The 20,495-nt window shown below is 43.0% G+C and overlaps 1 protein-coding gene across 3 annotated transcripts in view; it reads left to right on the top strand.

Annotated features, from left to right (window-relative positions):
* LOC140739992 (SH2 domain-containing adapter protein F-like) overlaps positions 1–14,486 on the top strand; it is a 341,159-nt gene extending 326,673 nt beyond the window's left edge. For all 3 annotated transcript variants that reach the window (XM_073068744.1, XM_073068741.1, XM_073068742.1), the window contains one exon: positions 11,397–14,486. In XM_073068744.1, the coding sequence (XP_072924845.1) occupies positions 11,397–11,583 (187 nt within the window). In that variant the 3' untranslated portion in view covers positions 11,584–14,486. The remainder of the gene's footprint in view (positions 1–11,396) is intronic.
* Positions 14,487–20,495: the final 6,009 nt, after the last annotated feature.

Raw genomic sequence — 20,495 nt, 5'->3', positions numbered from 1 at the left:
CACTTGACCTTACAAAACAAGCTGCAGAAAAAAAGCATGAAGGAGGTGTGGGATGGGATGAAGATCATCACCGGATGCGGTGCAAAGCGGAGGGCGAACATAAGTGGAGATGTGGAGAAAGCGAACCAGCTGAACAACTTCTTCAACAGGTTCGACAGCTCAATCTCATCCTCACCGCAGAAATCCACACCAGGCTTACTTCCCTCACAGGAAAATAGCCACTCACAGGAGACCTTGCCCACGCCCAGGATTACGGCTGCACAGGTGGAAGGTCAACTGAGAAAGATCTGTACCAGCAAGGCGGCTGGACCAGATGGAGTTTCCCCACGATTACTGAGGGCCTGTGCGACTGAGCTGGGAGAACCACTACAGCGCATCTTCAACATGAGCCTGGAGCAGAGAAGAGTACCCAGACAGTGGAAAACATCCTGTATTGTCCCGGTACCGAAGAAACCACAACCAAAGGAGTTGAATGACTTCAGACCTGTTGCCTTGACGTCGCACGTGATGAAGACCATGGAGCGGCTGATAATACAGAATCTGAGGCCACAAACCAGGCACGCCCAGGATCCTCTTCAGTTTGCGTATAAGGAGAAGGTGGGAGTGGAGGATGCTATCATGTATTTGCTGCACAAATCACTCTCTCACCTAGAGGGGGTCAGTTGTGCTGTGAGGATTACATTCCTTGACTTCTCTAGTGCCTTTAACACCATCCAGCCCAAGATCTTAAGGCACAAACTAACGGAGATGGGAGTAGACTCTCACATGGTGGATTGGATAGTGGACTACTTGACAGATAGACCTCAGTATGTGCGGTTGGGAGACTGTAGGTCTGACACGGTGGTCAGCAGCACAGGAGCGCCGCAGGGAACCGTACTCTCTCCGGTCCTGTTCACCCTGTACACATCAGACTTCCAATATAACTCGGAGTCCTGCCATGTGCAGAAGTTCGCTGATGACACGGCCATAGTGGGGTGTGTCAGGAATGGACAGGAGGAGGAGTATAGGAAACTGATACAGGACTTTGTGATATGGTGCAACTCAAACTACCTGCGTCTCAATATCACCAAGACCAAGGAGATGGTGGTGGACTTTAGGAGATCTAGGCCTCATATGGAGCCAGTGATCATTAATGGAGAATGTGTGGAGCAGGTTAAGACCTACAAGTATCTGGGAGTACAGTTAGACGAGAAGCTAGACTGGACTGCCAACACAGATGCCTTGTGCAGGAAGGCACAGAGTCGACTGTACTTCCTAAGAAGGTTGGCGTCATTCAATGTCTGTAGTGAGATGCTGAAGATGTTCTATAGGTCAGTTGTGGAGAGCGCCCTCTTCTTTGTGGTGGCGTGTTGCGGAGGAAGCATTAAGAAGAGGGACGCCTCACATCTTAATAAGCTGGTAAGGAAGGCGGGCTCTGTCGTGGGCAAAGTACTGGAGAGTTTAACATCGGTAGCTGAGCGAAGGGCGCTGAGTAGGCTACGGTCAATTATGGATAACTCTGAACATCCTCTACATAGCACCATCCAGAGACAGAGAAGCAGTTTCAGCGACAGGTTACTATCGATGCAATGCTCCTCAGACAGGATGAAGAGGTCAATACTCCCCAATGCCATTAGGCTTTACAATTCTACCACCAGGACTTAAGAACTTTTTAAAAGCTATTATTAATGCTTTTTGAGATGGTGATTTAGATGCATATCATATTTTTTTTTACTGAGTTAAGTATTGTATGTAATTAGTTCTGCTACAACAAGTGTATGGGACATTGGAAAAAAAGTTGAATTTCCGCATGGGGATGAATAAAGTATCTATCTATCTATCTATCTATCTATCTATCTATCTATCTATCTATCTACAATCTACCTCACTATGGTTTTGCACATTACTGTCTGTTTGCACCGAACTTGCTTCGTAACTGTAACACTTTATTCTGCAATAAATGTTATTGTTTTCCCTTGTACTGCCTCAGTGTAGAAGTGGTGATGTGATCTGTAGGGAAGGCATGCAGAGCAAAGCTTTTCACTGTACTTCGGTGCAGGGGCGAACAATAAACAACATATGAATTTACCAATTTAGATTTGTATTTACCGAGAAAGTGCAGTACAAGTTGACAAATAAAGCTCAAGGTGAATGAATGGGAAGATTGGGAGATTAAGAGTTCATCTTCATTGTAAGTCAGATGCATCCAAGGGTCTGGATAACAACACAAAAGAATCTGTCCTATAGTCTGATGGTATGTCTTCTCAAACCTTTGTGTCTTCTGCCTGATGGGACAGAAGATAAGAGAGAATAACTGAAGTAAGAAGGGACCTTGATTACGTTGGCTGTTTTCCCAAGGCAGCGGGAGGTATCAGCAGAGTTAATGGAGTGGAGACTAGTTTGTGTGTTGAAAAGGTTAGTATTCACAACTCTGCAATTTCTTGCATCCTTGGGCATCTTGATAGGATGTATTCGATGATGTATTTGTAAAAATCAATAATAGCTAATGGGGATGTAAAATTATCTTAGCCTTCTGAGGAAGTGGAACTGTTGGTGTGCTTTCTTGGCCCTGGCATCAATGGTTTCATTAATTAACCTCCTGTGTCCATCTGCCCTTTATGTATGGCACTCCAGTATATCATAGAATGAAACAGCATAAAAACAGGCCTTTCAGCCAACAGTTTCTATACTAACCATCTAAACTAATCTCATCTACCATTACCTTGTCTGTAGCATACTGTGAGTTAATGGTTCAAGTACCCATTCAGATACTAAGTGCTGTGAAAGTACCTGCCTTCAGCACCTTCTCATGCAGTGTTCCACATTGCAAACAGCCTTTGGGTGAAAAAATGCTTAGTCTAAATATCATAATCTTTCTTTAAATCTATATGCTCTGCCATGGAGAAATATTCCTTACTAACTCCCCCATTTATGCCTCTCATAACTTTATATACCTCCAAAGGTATTCCCTCAGCTTCCTCTGCTCCAAGGAAAACAAGCCCAGCCTATCCAGTCTCTTCTCCTAACTGATGTATGCCATCCCAGGTGACATCAGCTGAATCTCCTCTGCAGCCTCTCCGGTGCAGTCACATCCTTCATATAATGTGATGACCAGAACTGCACACATTTTTCCAGCTGCGACCTAACCAATGGTTTAGAAAGTGGAGACACAAGAGACAGCAGATGCTGGAATTTGGAGCAACCAAGTCTAGGAAATTGAACTAAACGAGTCAAAGTCCCTGCTCTTCATAGTTCTCTGTTAACCCAGCTTGGCTTCCAACCTGTATTATATATACTATTTATAATTTCGAGAAAGTTCCATCTTAAATCAAGTATTACAACGTGGAAATAAGCCCTTCAGTCCACTCATCCACACCAACCCAGATGTCTGCTTGCCCATGTGTGGCTGATATCACTCTAAACCTTTCCTATCCATGTCCCGGTCCAAGAGACTTTGAAATGTTATCATTTGAAATATTATCTAATTACATGCCACACAGCCTCTGGCAGCTTGTTTCATATACACACCATCCTCTGCATAAAGAAGTTGTCCCTCAGGTCCCTTATAAATCTTTACCTCTTTACCTCAAACATATGCCCTCTAGTTTTTGATTTTCTTCTCCTGGGGGAAAAAAGGCTGTGTGCATTCACCCTGGTACCTATGCTCCTTTTGGTTTTATAAAATCTGAAGACACGGTGTAGCTAAAACAGGAGAGGAAAGCAGATCAACCCATAAACCCATCTACTTTAGACAGATCAATTACTTCTTGCCTTATCCTAAATCCCTCTTCCAACTCTACACCTCTCAGGGGAAACAATAACCCTATGGGCTTTACTTCATGAATCTAATCAGGATGTGAGTGCAGGCAGGGAAGTAAGTAGGGAGGGTGTTGATGTTTTGTTTACTTTTATTGAAGGATAAATGATTAAAAGTGTACACAAGGGAACTGTGTAGAATCTAATTACATGCTGAATTATGGTGCAGAGTGAGTCAGCTTTGTGACAGAGTTTGCTGTTAATTCTGCCTGACTGCCTGTGTGTACCGATACAGTCTATATCTTGCTCAGGATCACCCAAGCATTTTAACCTCAATAATAGACTCACATGCAATAAACTGAATCAGCCTTCTAATTTTCCCTGCAGCTCATTTGTAGTTGATAATTCTACTTTAAGGCTACTTTTGTTCCATAAGCGACTTAGCACTCTGCAATCAAACTTGCCACTGCCCCAACCATTATTCTTCTCAGGAATGTAGATGCCTCGGCTGTTGGCAATCCTGAAGTCCCACACCCAAACAACTATTCTTTCTGTTCGAGACAACTTTCCTTTGTAGGTGGATTTGAAGTTCTGCTTGCCACAAGGCAGTCATTAGTCAGGTCGCTGTAGAAACACACTTTCAATCATTTTAGTGATTGCCATTGTCAAAAGAGATCTATGTGCACCAGTGGTTCACTGTGAGCTTGCCAAGAGCAATAGTAGTAGCTTTATTATGCTCCTAACAGAACCATCTGTGTTTAGCATTGCCAATGATTAAACTGGAGTTTTTCTGGTCTTTAGGTATACTCATTAACTTTGGGTGAAATATTTTAATTTATTTAGCACCTGTCGTGACTTAAGGACATTTCAAAACACTGTACATTCATTGAGGGTCTTTTTTTAACTGCAGTCTCTGTTTTAAGGCAATGGTGCCACAGTAGTGCTGCCTTAGAGCACCAGAGACCCTAGTTCAATCTTGACCTTTGGTGCTGTGTCTGCACAGTTTGTATGCTCTCCCTGTGATGCGTGGGTTTCCTCCTCTGGTTTCCGCCCACAGTCCAAAGTCATGTGGGTCGGTAGGTTTATTAGCTATTTTAAGTTGCTCCTAGTATGTAGATGAGTTTTAGAATCTACAGAGAATACGGAAGGATTGAAATATCGGTAATTGATAGTCCTTGGACTGGATGGACTGAAGGGTCTGTCTCCACACTAAATTTTTCTATGACTCTAGGAAAAAGCATCCAACATGTGTACAGCAGGAACCCACAAACTTTAGCCTCTTACTGACCAGATAATCTGTAGAAGACAGTGACTAAAGGGTGTAAGTTTTACCAGGACTCTGAGTGCTCTCTGCTCTTCCAAATAGAACCATGGGATCTTTTCCACTCACCTGAAAGAAGAGACAGGCGTTTTCTTTGATGTTTCTCTTGAACAACAGAACATCCTAAAGCTAGCAAAAACTGAGCAATAGACACAAAAGTGATAAAAGGTCAAAACAAGTCCTTGGATAAAAGTCTATGATGTGTAAAATAATCACACTGAAAGTGCAGTGAGCCACAGGACTCTTAAATAAACTGTGGATCTGTTAGGATCCCCAATATGCCTTCACAGTAAGTACGTGAAAAGTTAAAGAAATACAAGAATTGATTTATTTTCTGCTATATATGGGTATTCTTTTCACATGCCTGAATTCTCTTCTTTCTGCTTCTCCCACGATAATTGTGTTCAATAAATGGCGACAGGGCCCAGAAGATCACTGACTGTTTATGTCAGACATAGATTGCTGGCACGTATGATAACCTTTCCACTTGAAACCAGTGGCTATGACCACTCACAGATCCACAGATGAAAATGTGTCTGCATGCAGCAAACTGCCGACAATTTACAAGTATGCTCTAAGAGGTAGCAAGTAACATTTGTGCCATATAAGTGCCAATCAATTAATGACTACAAAAAGAGATTTAAGATAATTGCCATTCATGTTCGATGGCATTACTTTTATTGAATACAAAACAATCATCCTGAGGGGCAGGCTAATGGAGCAACTAATAAAACCTCTCTGCACCAATGATCTGGAAACTCCTGATTTCTAGTCTTCTTACATGGATTGTTCACATTCTCCTTCCTCCCACATCCTAAAAGTGTTTGGGTTAATAGGTTACTTAGCCACTGTAAACTGCTCCTAGTGTGTAGGTGTGAGGTAGAATCTGTGGAGCAGTTAATGGGAATGTGGGGAGAACAACTTGGGTTTAAGTAGGAATAATATAAATTGGTTTTTCATGATCTTAGACCTATCTAAGGATGTGGAAAGGATGGTTTCTAATAGTGGGAGAGTCTAGGTCCAGAGGGCACAGCCTCAGGATAAGAGATGTCCCTTTGGAACAGAGATGAAGAGCAGTTTCTTTCACCAGAGGGTAATGAATCTGTGGAATTCATTGTCACAGACAACTATGGAGGTTGGGTATATTTAAAGCAGAGGTTGATAGGTTCCTGATTATTAAAAGTGTCAAAGGTTACAGGAAGAAGGCAGGAGAATAGGGTTGAGAGGGAAAATGGAACAGCCATTATGAAATGGTGGAACAGACCCAATAGGCCAAAGGCCTAATTCTGCTTCTATATCTTATGGTCTTATGGCCTTCATCAGTGGTCCAAACCCTCTGAAGGACCCTCAATTGGAAGTGATTCAAGAAGGTGGTTCATTACTGCATTCTTTAAGAGTATTTAGGTACTGGTATTAAAGGCTGGCCTTGTTAACATATCCTATAAATAGAAAATAAACAGACTGAAAGAACCCCTTTTGTTCAATCAGTGCGCAGTAGCCTTTTGAAAGAACTTCTGGCAAGGCCCTTATTAGACCACAGTTAACAAGTGTTAGATAAGCAGCAAATTCATGATTAAGCTGTTATAGCAATAGAGCTACACATCAGTTGAGTAATAGCTTTTTGGAAACCATAGCAAACCAATTTAGGAAAAAAACTGGCTGAGGAAAACTGATACCAAGAGTATGATCCTTGAACGTTACAGTTGAGTGACTCAGAACAGCTTGGAGTGCCTTCATTTTGTTCAATTTTAACGGTCCACCGTCCACTTACTCGTTCAACTGATTCAGTTTCTAGCTGGCAGCTTGAAATTCCAGGAGAATGTAAATAACTAAGGAGAGAATTTAATTTATTCTCTGTTTAGCTCAGAAATAAATCTGTGGCCATTTCTTTGTGTAGAGACTTGTCAAATGATGCTTCTCTAACCATTTCTGCCCTTTTAAGCAGGGCCTGATACAGAACTATCAAGACCCTTGGAAAATTAACTGCTTATAAAGTTCCCAACAATTCCCTCAATTTGAAACAGCCAACTCGGTACAAACAAAGGAAGCAAAATCAACCACACCCAATGAAGGTTTCTGGACAATTAAACATATTAATTTTAATTTCCAAATTTTTTTTGACAATTTTAAGTTGGAAATCAAATATATAATTAGTCTATGAAGAATCACATCAAATGATTTCCATTCCTGGTTTGGATCCCAAATCTGCCAACCATCCTAATAAAGTGGTACAGCTAATGGAACTGGTGTCTCACAGCTCCAGTCAACCAAGTTCAATCCTCACCTCACTCATAGCCCACACAGAATCTCCACATTCTCCCTGTGACTGTATGGGTTTCCTCCCACATCCCAAGCACAGGAAGTTGGTGAGAATGTGTGGAGAATGAAAATAGAATTGGTGTAAACTTAGAGCAAATGAGTACTAGTTAGATGCCATATGGTAGATTCATTGGGCAAACAGTCTGTTTTCAGTTGTAACACTCTGGTTGTTGCCATCCCTCTATCTCGAAGGAGATATCACAAGCCTGCGTGGAAGGTACAGAGATCCTGAGATGCCCCAGTCGTTAAGATCCCTCTCTCAGCCTCACCAGTGTAGCCCAAAGTAAAGCTTATGAAGCAATGCGTTTGGCTCCAACTTGGCTGTAGGAGCTGCCAGAAGGATGGTCAATGATGTCCAGCCACCTTAGAGGCTCCACTCCCGATTTGCTGTCTGGCTTTACTCCCATAGCCTTTTGTCTTTCCTGAGGCTGATGATTCTGCCTATTCACCCATAGCTGGGGATCTTGTTCACGAGCACCTGGGCGTGTTCACAGACTGGTGGGCCTGCATGCTACGTGTGCAGGGACCAGACCTCCTCACCATCGTCTGTAGTTCAGCCTGAGTCCAAAAGGAGTTCAGTTTCTGTGTCTCACCAACAGGGAGGCACTACATGAGACTTGCTTTTGAAGAGGCTGTGTATTGGCGGGGAGAGACTTACACATTCAGCTCTCCTTTTCACACGACTGCTAGCCGGCGGTGGAAGCTGAAAGTGGAAGCGACAAGCACGACCCACTACACTACCACACTAGACGCATCACAACAGCCATGCTTTATTGCTCCATAATCTGTTTGTATCCACAATTATCCATCCAGTACACAGTGGTCTATTGGAACATACAGTAGATATAATTAAACCTGGTGGTAGTTGATATACTAGGGACATTTAAGAGACTTTTAGGTAGATAAATGGATGAAAGAAAAGTGCAAGGGTCTAGCTGTATAGGAGGGAAGGTTTAGATTGGTCGAGAAATAGTTGAAAAGGAGAGCAGATCGTTGTGGGGCAGAGTCCTATTATGGTCTACTGTCTATGTTCCATGACCTACCCTCTGAAGGAAGAATGCCCATAGATTGTTATATTTCATATATTTATTCCCCTTTCCTTTAAAATATGTATTAAGTTTTGTAAACCATACTATCTCTGCTGTAACTTTAATTAGATGGTGACTTCTGCCCCATTCATGTCACCGCTGACCATCCCACCTCCCCCATGACCCCAGACTAACCCCATCAAATGTTTATTTTAGTTCTCCTCGTCTCAAATAGGTTGCAGATGTATTTCAGCTGATAATTTGGAGTAAACTCAGATGAAACCAAAGGGCTTGAAGAGTTGGAAGTTTTTGGATGTTAAGGGTTATTTTTTCAACCATTAAGTCTTTGTTCAGATGCATAATCTACTTCCGCAATGTGACCCGTGTGCTGATTGAGTCAAGGATGTTTGTTTAGAATTTGCTTGCAAATCCCTGATTGCTACTCAGCTGTTCTTCTGAGCCATCTACAAAAGATTAATAATTTAATTTGACATTGATTTTGATATTTAATTATAAATTCTATAAGTATGCTATTCTGTGTTCTATGTTCTATCCAGTCCATTCCTAAAGTATTATCTTTCTAATTATGCTTTGTTCATTGCTATCACTTTTTGTCCCTCTTTTCCAAAATACCTTATGCACGAATCCCACCCATTCTCCCCCCAACACATCCTAGAGCTGATATATCCTCACTGGTAGCTTATTCAAGTTGGCATTGCGGAAACATGAGCCTAAATAACCAAAATCAATATCAATTTGATGACGGAGCATTATGTGCCAGTGTCCAGTCCTTACTTTCAGCCTTGTGCCGCCCTTTGAGTAAAGGTCATGGCACTACCCAGTAATGAGACATTGCCTAGTTTTCTCTCATGCTTGATACCCTGAAACTGGTCAATTATAGCCCTCTTTCATTGAGGGGCTGTGGGGTGTTTCGTTTTCAAAGGAAAACAAAATTCCATAGCACTGCAGACGTTTTGTTTGGGAAGCACTGAAGCCCAGATCCACTGTTGCTCTGCCATCATGCTTCACAAGACAGAATGAGAAAGCTTAGATGAATCTTAAAGTAGTGATGATAAGCAGGAGGTGATGTGGACATCTACTATCATCTATTCATGCCTCTCCCAGTATCTCTTTGATTCCCAGTCAACATACATCTCAATAGTTGGAATATCATTTATCCCATCAAATTCAGTTTCCAGTGCAGTAATTTCATCAGTCCCATTCCCTACTCTTATTTCCTTGTAGCCCTACAGCTGACTGTCTCTCACACATATATGAATGGTATTTCAAGTCAAGTCAAGTCGCATTTTATTGTCATATCGATCATAAACTGCTGGTACAGTACACAGTAAAAATGAAACAACGTTCCTCCAGGACCCTGGTGCTACATGAAGCAACACAAAATTACACTAGACTACAGACCTACACAGGACTACATAAAATGCACAAAACAGTGCAGGGCAGTACAATAATTAATTAATTAATTAATTAATTAATGATTAATAAACAATGGGCACAGTAGAGGACAAATTTCAATATAATAATAAATGATGTAGATGTCAATCTAGACTCTGGATATTGAGGAATCTGATGGCTTGGGGGAAGACACTGTTGCATAGTCTGGTCGTGAGAGCCCGAATGCTTCGGTACCTTTTGCCAGATGGCAAGAGGGAGAAGAGTTTGTATGAGGGGTGCGTGGGGCCCTTCATAATGCTGTTGGCTTTGCGGGTGCAGCGTGTCATGTAATGGCTGGAAGGGAGACTGCGATGATCTTCTCAGCTGGCCTCACTATCCGCCGCAGAGTCTTGCGATCTGAGATGGCCAAGGACCTGCACTAATTGATCATTTACAGTAGCTAAACAATGTGTTAGAATATCTTTCAAATGTGTGAGAAAACCAGAGCATCTATCGGAAATGCATGACTCAGGGAGAAGACGGAAACTCCACGTAGACAACACCAGGGTCAGGAATGAACCCAAATCCCCAGGGTTGCGAGGCAGCAATGATAATTGCTCTGCTACCTAAATGATATTTTTGCACTCATGGGGATTTCAGAGATATTTCGGATTAGTTTCTATTTAGTGAAACAGAGCTGCAAAGCAATTACTGAACAAAGCCATGTTTACAACAGGGAGACATCAGATGCAAAAGAGAGAAAACACCTGCATCGTATTAAAAACAGCCCTAGTTCTGGAAGAATTTACAGAACATTCCTATGTTGCTGGTGAACAACCTGAAACTGGTACGCAGTGGATGAGTTTTATTTCTCCTTTACCTGGCTGGAAGTTAAATGGAATAGTCTGCTGTTCATTGAAACACTGCAGGTCTCCTCGCGAGCTACCTGCTTGGATGTCAACAGAAACACTTTGGAGGCAACGGGTGGGGTTAAGAACTCAAAAAACAAAATCCTGCAGTTGCTGAAAATCTGAAATAAGAACAGAAATTATTGGAAATGCTCAGCAGGTCGGACAGTACCTGTGGAGGGGGGATCAGAATTAACATTTGACGTTGAGCAGGGTTAGGTCTCTGCTATTTCTGGTCTGCTAGCTTAGCTCTGATAATGAAGGGGTTAAACTATTAAATGTAGTGAGCTGGCTCTGCAAGTAGACACGGCTTGTTGGAAGCAACCTTAGTAAGTAGAGGCCAGAGAATCTGTACCTGAGACGTGAAGTTTACCTGGCTACCTTGATCCATTGATTTGGTTTTTGAGTGTGTCCATTCCATGCTGAACAGCTTCCCTCACTGATTCAAATGACCAAAAACATTTCTGGTCAAACATGCTGGCTGTTCATATACAAGAAAATTCTATTCTGTAATATACCCAGGTGAAATTAGTCAGGATTCAAAGAGCACTTTAATGAACGTGAATTAATATCAGTAATATCTCTGCTTAACACCCCTTAGATTGAAGTTCAGCTTGTAAAGCACAAAATCTCTCCCAGGTCGAGTGAATTTCAGCCCCTCTTATTTGTTCTCTTTCTTTCTGCATGCAGAAGCAGCCAAGGATACATGCACATGAAGTTCAGCAGAACAAAAGACTCCAAGTACATTCTCGGCCAGAACAGTCCACCATTTGACAGTGTTCCAGAGGTCATAAACCACTACACAAGCCACAAGCTGCCAATTAAAGGGGCTGAGCACCTCTCCCTGCTCTTTCCTGTGACTGTGCAAACGCTGTGAGTGGAGCCCAGGCAGCTGTCCAAAGACAGCAGTAAAGTGCAAAGCATTCCGCGGGAAAAGAGATGGACATACAGCAAGAATTTCATCTTGACGGGTTATGTTACAAAGGTTGTAGCTCCTCTGAATGCAAGACTCTAGAGCTTCATTTCCAGCCTGTGAAATAATTGCAGGTCAAGAGTATTGAACATCTCATTTCCCTACCATTTGTTTCAAAGATTGTGGTGAATTGGATCTTGAATGTTGCTGAACTCACTTGTAAGGATTCAGTCACTCATTTACTGGGAATTTAAGTAATGTCTTTTATTTCTCCTGTGGTAACCCTGCTTCTTCCCCTTCCTGAATATAATGCTACTGGCTGCCCCAGCCATCCTCCACGACTTCACACAAGAGGCCAAGTCATTGTTGGCTGGTTGTTTCATCACCGGGGACCAGCAAAAGCCCAATTATGACTTCACTCAGCATCCAGTGCACAAGCACTTGGCACTGGAGGTGGGAATCCGTAGCTAGCAATGTGGAGCGGGGTATCCATGATCAACATTCCTCCCATCACACTCCTGGCCATTAGTCAATCATTGTGTCCTTCCCCCACCTCATGCCAATGTTCGGAGTGACTGTGGATCTAAAGTAGCTTATGCTGGGTCTGTGTGACCAGTTCTACACCATGCAGCTTTGTTACCATCTGCTACTGTGAGGGGGAGGTGCAATGGCATGGAATGTCTTCAGGAAGTTCCCTGTAATGTGCGTTTTCTATTTTCAATAATATTTTCTGTAAATATCTAAAATTTTTATAAAATATGCTTGGAAGAAATGTCTGATTGCATAATTCACCAATGAGAAGTTGGAGCAAAGACCCAGAGGGAGAATGAGTAGTGAGACTGTTCTCAGTTACCAAGAGAAGTGGGTGCTGAGGTTGTGAATTAAGATACCTTGTTAGCAACATCATCAATTTAGCCTATCCCCAGTCATAAGGGACATGAAATAATGATATTTCCTAAACAGGTGCTGGAAATCCAAAGTATTTCCTGTATTTTTTTCTCTCCTTTGCAATTGATCTTGATCTCGATCTGCATGTCTTCTTCAGGCCTCTTCTCTCCTTCTCATCTGCTCAACTATATTTCTTCCTCGATTGACTGTCATATCCATTTCTGAATGTTTCTATTCCCCTCAGATCCTATTGCTACCTCCCTTCTTCCTGCATCCTTTGTTTCACTCTGCCTGGGATTTTATTCCTTCCAACATCTGACGTGAAACATCCCAAATCTTTTCACGTGGTGAGGATCAATCAGTGTCCCCGACTTCTAGGTCGACCTGCCTCTCACTGTATTCCCTTTCGTCTCCCCCACTCCCTTCTCACTCTCCCCTCCTCCTTCTCTGTCCTCTCTCATTCTCCTTCCCTGCACTGAACATAGTCCACTCTCCACACCCATTAATTTTACATACTCTCTCTACCCCACTTCTCCTCCCTTCTCTCTCCTCTCTCCCTTCTCCCTGTTCCATTCCCTCTCCTTTCTTTCCCTCAAACACCTCGCTACTCTTACCCAGAACCTTTCCCCATGCACCTCCCTTCTCCTCTCCTGCCCTGCCTTCCTTCTCATGTCCTCCTTCCCCCTCCTCTTCTCCCTTTTCTCATTCTTCCCTTCCTGTTTTGATATTTTCATCATTATGGTCGCCATCTCATTTCAACACAGCCATAAAGCAGAAAACTGTCACTGACAGTGCAGTGATAAATGAGCAACTTGTAATTGCAATAAGCATGACTTGGCGGTACTGGTGTCACAACAGAATAATTACACAATTATTTGTCTGGGCTTTGTACACAATATTGCCATGAAAGAACAAACGTTGGCAATGTAATTATATGTATTTTCAGATTCTCATATCAGAATTGCACCTTTTCAGGCTTTTGGTTCCAAGGCCACTACTTATCTGCTACTACCTCACCAGGATGTCACACCTCAATTGCCAAAGCAGACAGGTCTCACACTGCTGCTGACCCTGGGACTATTCTCCTTCATTGCTTGCTATTTATTTCTCGGGATCTACATCACTGGCAAGGCCAGCATTCATTGCCCATCCCTATTTTCCCTAGAGACCGTGGCCATGAGCAATCCTTCTGGTGCATGTGTTGCCTGTGTGCCACTGGCCACAGGGGCAGGAGGAGGTCAGCAATACAGATCCAACAAAAATAAAGGAACTCAGTGTATTTCCAAATCAGCACAGTATGCTAACTGGAGAGGACCCAGCTGCTTGTGGTGTTCCCTTCTGATAATGCTCCTGATTATAGCTTTGGGAAGTGCTGTTGGAGGGTCTCAGATGATCAAATGCTGAGCACATTGAGGCGTGGTCACTGTATGTAGCTGATAGAAGGAATGGGTGTTTAGGGTGACAATTGGGCTGCTAATCAAGTAGGCTGAATGGTATTGATTTTCTTGAGGGTGGTTAAAGCCGAAACTGTCCAGAAAAGTTTTCCATCACAGCTCTGATTTGAGTAAAGGCTGTCGGGTGTCAGGGTGCATGCTGGGTACCCAGCCTTTCACCTGTGCTTGGATCCATAGCATTTATGTGGGTGAAAGAAATGATATTTCGGTCAGGGGTCACCCCAGAATATTGATGGTAGGGGACTGGCAATAATGATATTGTTGAATGTCAAGGGTTGGTGAATAGACACTCCTGTTTTGGAAATGGTCTTTGTGTTTTTTTTTGTTAGCGTGAATGTTAATTGGTAGTTATCAATGTTACGGCAAGCCAAAACAACCAATCCTAGGCTGAATTTCACTAACTGGTCATTGTTCTGAACAACACCTTGAATGTTCTTGGGTAAATAGTCATGATTTGGCATGTACAGTTGAGTTTTGATAATTGTAGTTGCGTGGTTTTACTGAATAAAGGAGTATTTTGAGTTCCAGCTTTGTCCTATCTGCTGGCTTCCAGTCTAATCAATAGTTATAGGTGACTGAACACAATAACTTGGCGACGAGGTGCTATATTATATCAACATACCAATTTCAGCAGAAGACTTGCATGCAATTCTACAACAGCAAGCTCAATTTGAGGCAGCCCAATTGAAGTTAACTGAAACACTGACCAGCAGGTTATCACTGAGCCCAGCGACATTGATGCCAAGCACTGAACAGAACTCATGTGAGTCAATTGTCGCATCAATTACCGATTTCCAGTTTGATGCTGCTTTGGGAATTACATATGAATCATGGTTTAAATGCTAGGAAGATACATTCCCGGTTGAGTTTGCCAGTAAAGGCGACTCATAGAAGACGTGCACTTTGCTCTGAAAATCGGGTACTGCTGAACATGTGCTTTCTCCACCAGGACAATCACAGCTAAATCGGTGCAGGAGGCCTCACGCCAGTCGGGCAGCGAGAGATTTAAATAAGGGAGCTTTCCCAGAAATTCAGCTTTCTTCAGTAGTGCAGTCACAGTGAATCAGAGCAGGGTGCCTCACACATTAGCAAGGGCAAATAAAAATAAAGCCCGGACAAGTAGAGTGGCCATTGTGTGAGTGGACCAGTGTTAGAGTGGAGAGGCTTTGGCTCATCAGGCTTGGGCAAAGTACATAGCTGGTCAGTTATTTTTGTCTTCATTCTTTGTCTGTCAGTACATAGAGCAGTGAGAATGGCTCCATGGGCTGTGTTGTGTTTTTTGTCCAAGATGTGGGAATTCTGGGAGACTTCCAGCCTCCCAGATAACCACATTTGCACCAAGTGCACCAAGCTACAGCTCCTCAGAAATATGTTACGGTAGTGGAGCTGCAGCTCGATGACCTTTGGCTCATACGGGAAACTGAGGAGATGACAGATAGGAGCTAAAGGGAGGTAGTCACCCCTAAGTTGCAGAAGGCAGGAAAATGGATGACTGTCGGGAGAAGGGAGGGAAATGGGCAGCCAGTAGAAAGTAGCAAGTATACCGTTTTAGATACTGTTGAGGGGGGCGACTTACTGGGGTGGGGGGAGCCACAGCAACCAAGTTTCTGGCACTATGGCTCAGAAAAGAAGAAAGGAGAAAAGGACTGCAGTAGTGGTAGGGGATTCCACAGTTGGAGGAGAAGACATGAGATTCTGTGGATGCAGTAGAGTCACCTGGATATTGCCTCCCAGGTGCCAGGGTCAGAGACATCTCAGATCAGGTGCACAACATTCTTAAAGGGAGGGTGAGCAGCCGGAATTCTTAGTACAGATTGGCACCAATGACATAGGTGGGAAAGGTGGGGAGGCCCTGAAGGGGGAATTTAGGGAGCTAGATAGAAAGCTGAAACGTACGACCTGCAGGGTAGTAATCTCTGGATTGCTGCCTGTGCTGTGCACTAGTGAGAATAAGAATAGGATGATTTGGCAGATGAATGTGTGACTACAAAACTGGTGTTAGGGAGCAGGGTTTCGGGTTTCTGGATCATTGGGATCTCTTCTGGGGAAGGTATAACCTGTGCAAAAGGAATGGGTTACACCTGACCCCAAGGGGGACCAATATCCCACAGGCAGGTTTGCTAGAATTGTTGGGGATGGTTCAAATTAAGTTGACAGTGGGATGGGAACCAGAGTGATAGAGCTGGGGATAGGGCTGTTGGTTTACAAGCAGAGGCAGTGCATAGTGAGACTGCTAGGAAGGACAGCCAGATCATAGGGCAAAATTGCAGTCAATAGGATGAGTTGCAGTGTAAAAGGGGGACAAGATCAATAAGGGTTACAGATAAAGGACTGAGGCTGTTATATTTGAATGCATGCAGTATATGGAATAAAAGAGATGATATTGCACCACAGTTATGTCCTGGGCATCACTGAATCAAGGCTAAAAGAAAATTATAGCTGGAAATTTAACATCCAAGGGTACATGCTGTATTGAAAAGACAGGCAGGTAGGGAGAGAGGGTGGCAATGCTTTGTTGATAAGAAATGAAATCAAATCCTGAGAAAGAAGTGTCATAGGATCAGAAGATGTAGACTCATGCTGATAGAGGTAAGAAACTGCTAAGGTAAAAAACTGATGGGAGTTATGTACAGACCTCCAAACAGTCACGAGGATGTGGACTACAAATTACAATGGGAGTTAGAAAAGGCACGTGAAAAGGATGTTACATTAGTTAAGGGGGATTTCAATATGCATTTAAATTAGGAAAATCATTTTGGTGCTGGATTCCAAGAAAGAAAATTTGTAGAATGCCTACAAGATGGCTCTTTCGAGCTCCTTGTGTTTGAGCCCACTATTCCAGATTGAGTGTTGAGTAATGAACCGGATTTGATTAGGGAGCTTAAGGTAAAGGAAACTTTAGGAGTTTGTGATCATAATATGATAGAATAACCTCGAAATTTGAGAGGGAGAAGCTAAAGTCAGATATAACAGTATTACAGAGGAGTAAATGAAATCAGATGCATGAAAGAGGAGCTGGCCAAAGTTGATTGGACGAGGACACTAGTAGGGATGATGGCAGAACAGCAATGGCTGGAGATTCCAGGGGCAATTCAGAAGGTGCAAAATGGATGCATTCCAAAGCAAGAGAAGTATTGCTAAGGCAGGATGATGCAACCATGGCTGACAAGGGAAGTCAAATCCAGCATAACAGCAAAAGATAGGGCAGATAATAGAGCAAAAATTAGTGTAAAGTTAAAAGGTTAGGAAAATTTAAAGAACAACTGAAAGCAACTAATAAAAGCCATGGGGGGGGGGGGGGGGAGATGAAGTATGAAGGTAAGCTAGCCAACAATAAAAAAACAGCATACCACACTTTTTCAGATATATGAAGAGTAAAAGAGAGATGAGAATAGATACTGGACCACTGGAAAATGATGCTGGAGAGGTAGTAATGGGGAGAAAGGAAATGTCAGATGAACTGAATGAGTATTTTACATCAATCTTCACTCTAGAAGATACTAGTGGTATGCTGGAGGTTCAAGAGTGTCAGGGGCCGAACTGAGTGCTGTTGCTATTAGTAGTTGAGGAACAGAAGGGTTCAATGATAGATAAATCACATGGACCAGATGGCCTACACACCAGGGTTCTCAAAGAGGTAACTGAAGAGCTTGTGGAGGCATTAGTAACGACCTTTCAAGAACCACTAGATTCTGGAATGATACTACAGGAAAGATACTAGCATGTATAGAGCATTGGCTGGTTGTCAGGTGGCAAAGAGTGGGAATAAAGGGAGCCTTTTCTGATTGGCTGCCAGTGACTGATGGTGGTCCACAGGGATCTGTGTTGGAACCACTTTTTTAATGTTGTATGTCAATGATTTGGATGATGTAATCGATGGCTTTGTTGCTAAGTATGCAGACAATATGAAGGTAGGTGGAGGGACAGGTAGTATTGAGGAAGCAGGGAGGCTGCGGAAGGACTTAGACATATTAGGAGAATGGGCAATGAAAACACAAATGGAATACAGTGTTAGGAAGTATATGGTCATTCACTTTGATAGAAAGGCTAAAAGCACAGACTATTTTCTAAATGGGGAGAAAATTCAAAAACCTAAGGGGAGAAGGAACTTGGGAGTCCTTAGGCAGGATTCCATAAACGTTAATTTGCAGGTTGAGTTTGTGGCGAGGAAGGCAAATGCAATGTTAGCATTCTTTTCAGTAGGACTATAAAAGCAAGGATGTAATGCTGAGGCTTTGTAAGGCACTGGTGAGGTCTTGCTTGGGGTGTTATGAGCAGTTTTGGGCCCCTTAATTAAGAAACGATGCGCTGATGTTGGAGAAGGTTCAGGGGACGTTCACAAGAATGATTCTGGAAATGAAAGTCTTATCATATGAAGAGCGATTGATAGCTCTGGGCCTTTACACACTGGAATTTAGAAGAATGGGGGATCTCATTAAAACCTATCAAATGTTGAAAGGCCTAGATAGAGGAGATGTGGAGAAGATGTTTTCTATGGTGGGGGAGTCTAGGACCAGAGGACATCCATTTAGATTCAAAGGAACTTTTTTAGCCAGAGGGCAGTTAATCAGTGGAATTTGTTGGCACAGGTGGCCAGATAATTGGGTGTATTTAAGATGGAGGTTGATAGTAAGGTGTGAAGGGTACAATGAGAAGGCAGGAGATTTGGGCTGAGAGGGAAATGGATCAGCCGTGATGAAATGGCGGAACAGACTTGATGGGCCAAATGGCCTCATTCTGCTCCTATGTCTTATGATCTTTTGGTTATTTCAACTTAATTCTGCCTAACAACCCGCGTGACCTGCATTTGGGGAAACAGTCTGACAGCTAACAGGTATTTTTGGAGAACAGTCATCTCTCTTCAGTGTTCACTGCCATTGCCTAAAACCCATTAAACATGACACCAGTGACTTCATCACATATGCCAGTGTCGTCAGTCATGAATGTGAAAAATTCAAGCTGGGTAACATGACTGAATCACAGTGCAAATATCTGAATTTTATTTGCTGACTTCAGGCACTTAGTGAGGTAGACATTTGCAAATGGCTCCTAGCCAGACTGGAGCAAGACCCTGATATGGCTTTACAAGCTGTCACCCAAGGAAGTCAGTGTTTGATCAACTTGAAACACGATTCCAACCTAGTGGAACAGAACCATGTCAATGGATTTCCAATGCCCTGACGTCAACACTTAGCAGGTCTCCAAGCAGCCAAGCACAGCTTTCTGGAACTGTGGTACATGAAATCATACAAGAAACTGCCAATACAAGAAGCACCTTTGAAACAAATGCCAACACCGTGGTCACAAAGAAGGGTTTTCCATCCTTCACTGTATTCTAGGCCAGTGAAACAGAAGAACAAGAAGTTTCCAAATCCCTCAAAGTCTACAAGGAATTTAAATGTAACATTTACAGTTGACTTCACCCCCAGGAGAAGGTACGTCAACATATTTGTCAGCAATCAGTTGGTGAAGCTATAACTTGATACTGCGTCAGACATCACCATTACTTGCAAACACACATGGTGGACACTTGGGGCCCCCTCCAGTCATATCTAGCCATTACTCCACCTGCAGTGCATTGGGTGGAACCCTCCAGGTGACTGGTGAACTGCACTGCATAGTGAAGCTGAACAGTGTGTATTACCTAACAGACCAGCTAGATCTGAACATCCTTGGCATTGACAGTCTGAGCAAGCTTGATCTCTGGAACATTTCTCTGGATGAGATCTGTATGATGACATTGGCTGTTCAGATCATGTCAGTCGACTCCATACCACCATCAGTATGTGAGGCCATACAACAGCTCCTGCAACAGCGTTATGCAGCAGTGTTTCAAGAAGGGTTAGGTTACTGCACCAAACTGCAAGCAGAACTCCAACTCCATCCAGAGACAAAAACAGAGTTCTGTGCCAAAGATTGGTACCGTTTGCTGCCTTACAAATCATGGAGCCAGAGCTAGATTGCCTACAACAAGCAGCTCCAATAATCATTATCAAGAAAGCCAATGATACAGTGAGGCTGTGTGCAGAGTTTTCAATTGGCCTCATTGCAGCTCTGGAGACACACAAGTACCCATTACCGGTACCAGCAGATCTTTTTGTAACATTGAACAGTGATTGCTACTTTGCAAAGTTGGACTTGACTGAAGCCTACCTCCAAGCAGAAGTGGTGGAAAATTCACTGGAGCTTCTCACCATTACAACACATTTTCCTTCCTCTGTCTGCCTTTCAGTGTAAAGGCAACTCCTTCAATTTTCCAGTTGCTTATGGGCACCATCCATGATGGTGGTACCGCTTACTTCGACCAGGTTTTGAACAGACTACAAGACTTTGGATTGCAGCTTCAGGCAGAAAAATGCAATCAAGAATCTGAGATACATCATAGATGAGCACGGTCATCATCAAATTTCAAAAGCATCACTGCTGTCTAAAAGTTGCCCCCACCATCGGAAGTCAGCACTTTATGATTATTTTTTAACATGATTAGTCATTATTCAACATTTCCCCCAGCAATGCAGCGGCTGAGGGAGCCAT

Source organism: Hemitrygon akajei, chromosome 16 (assembly GCF_048418815.1).
Source record: "Hemitrygon akajei chromosome 16, sHemAka1.3, whole genome shotgun sequence".
Classification (NCBI taxonomy): Eukaryota; Metazoa; Chordata; class Chondrichthyes; order Myliobatiformes; family Dasyatidae; genus Hemitrygon; species Hemitrygon akajei.
This window is presented reverse-complemented; position numbering and strand designations above follow the sequence as displayed.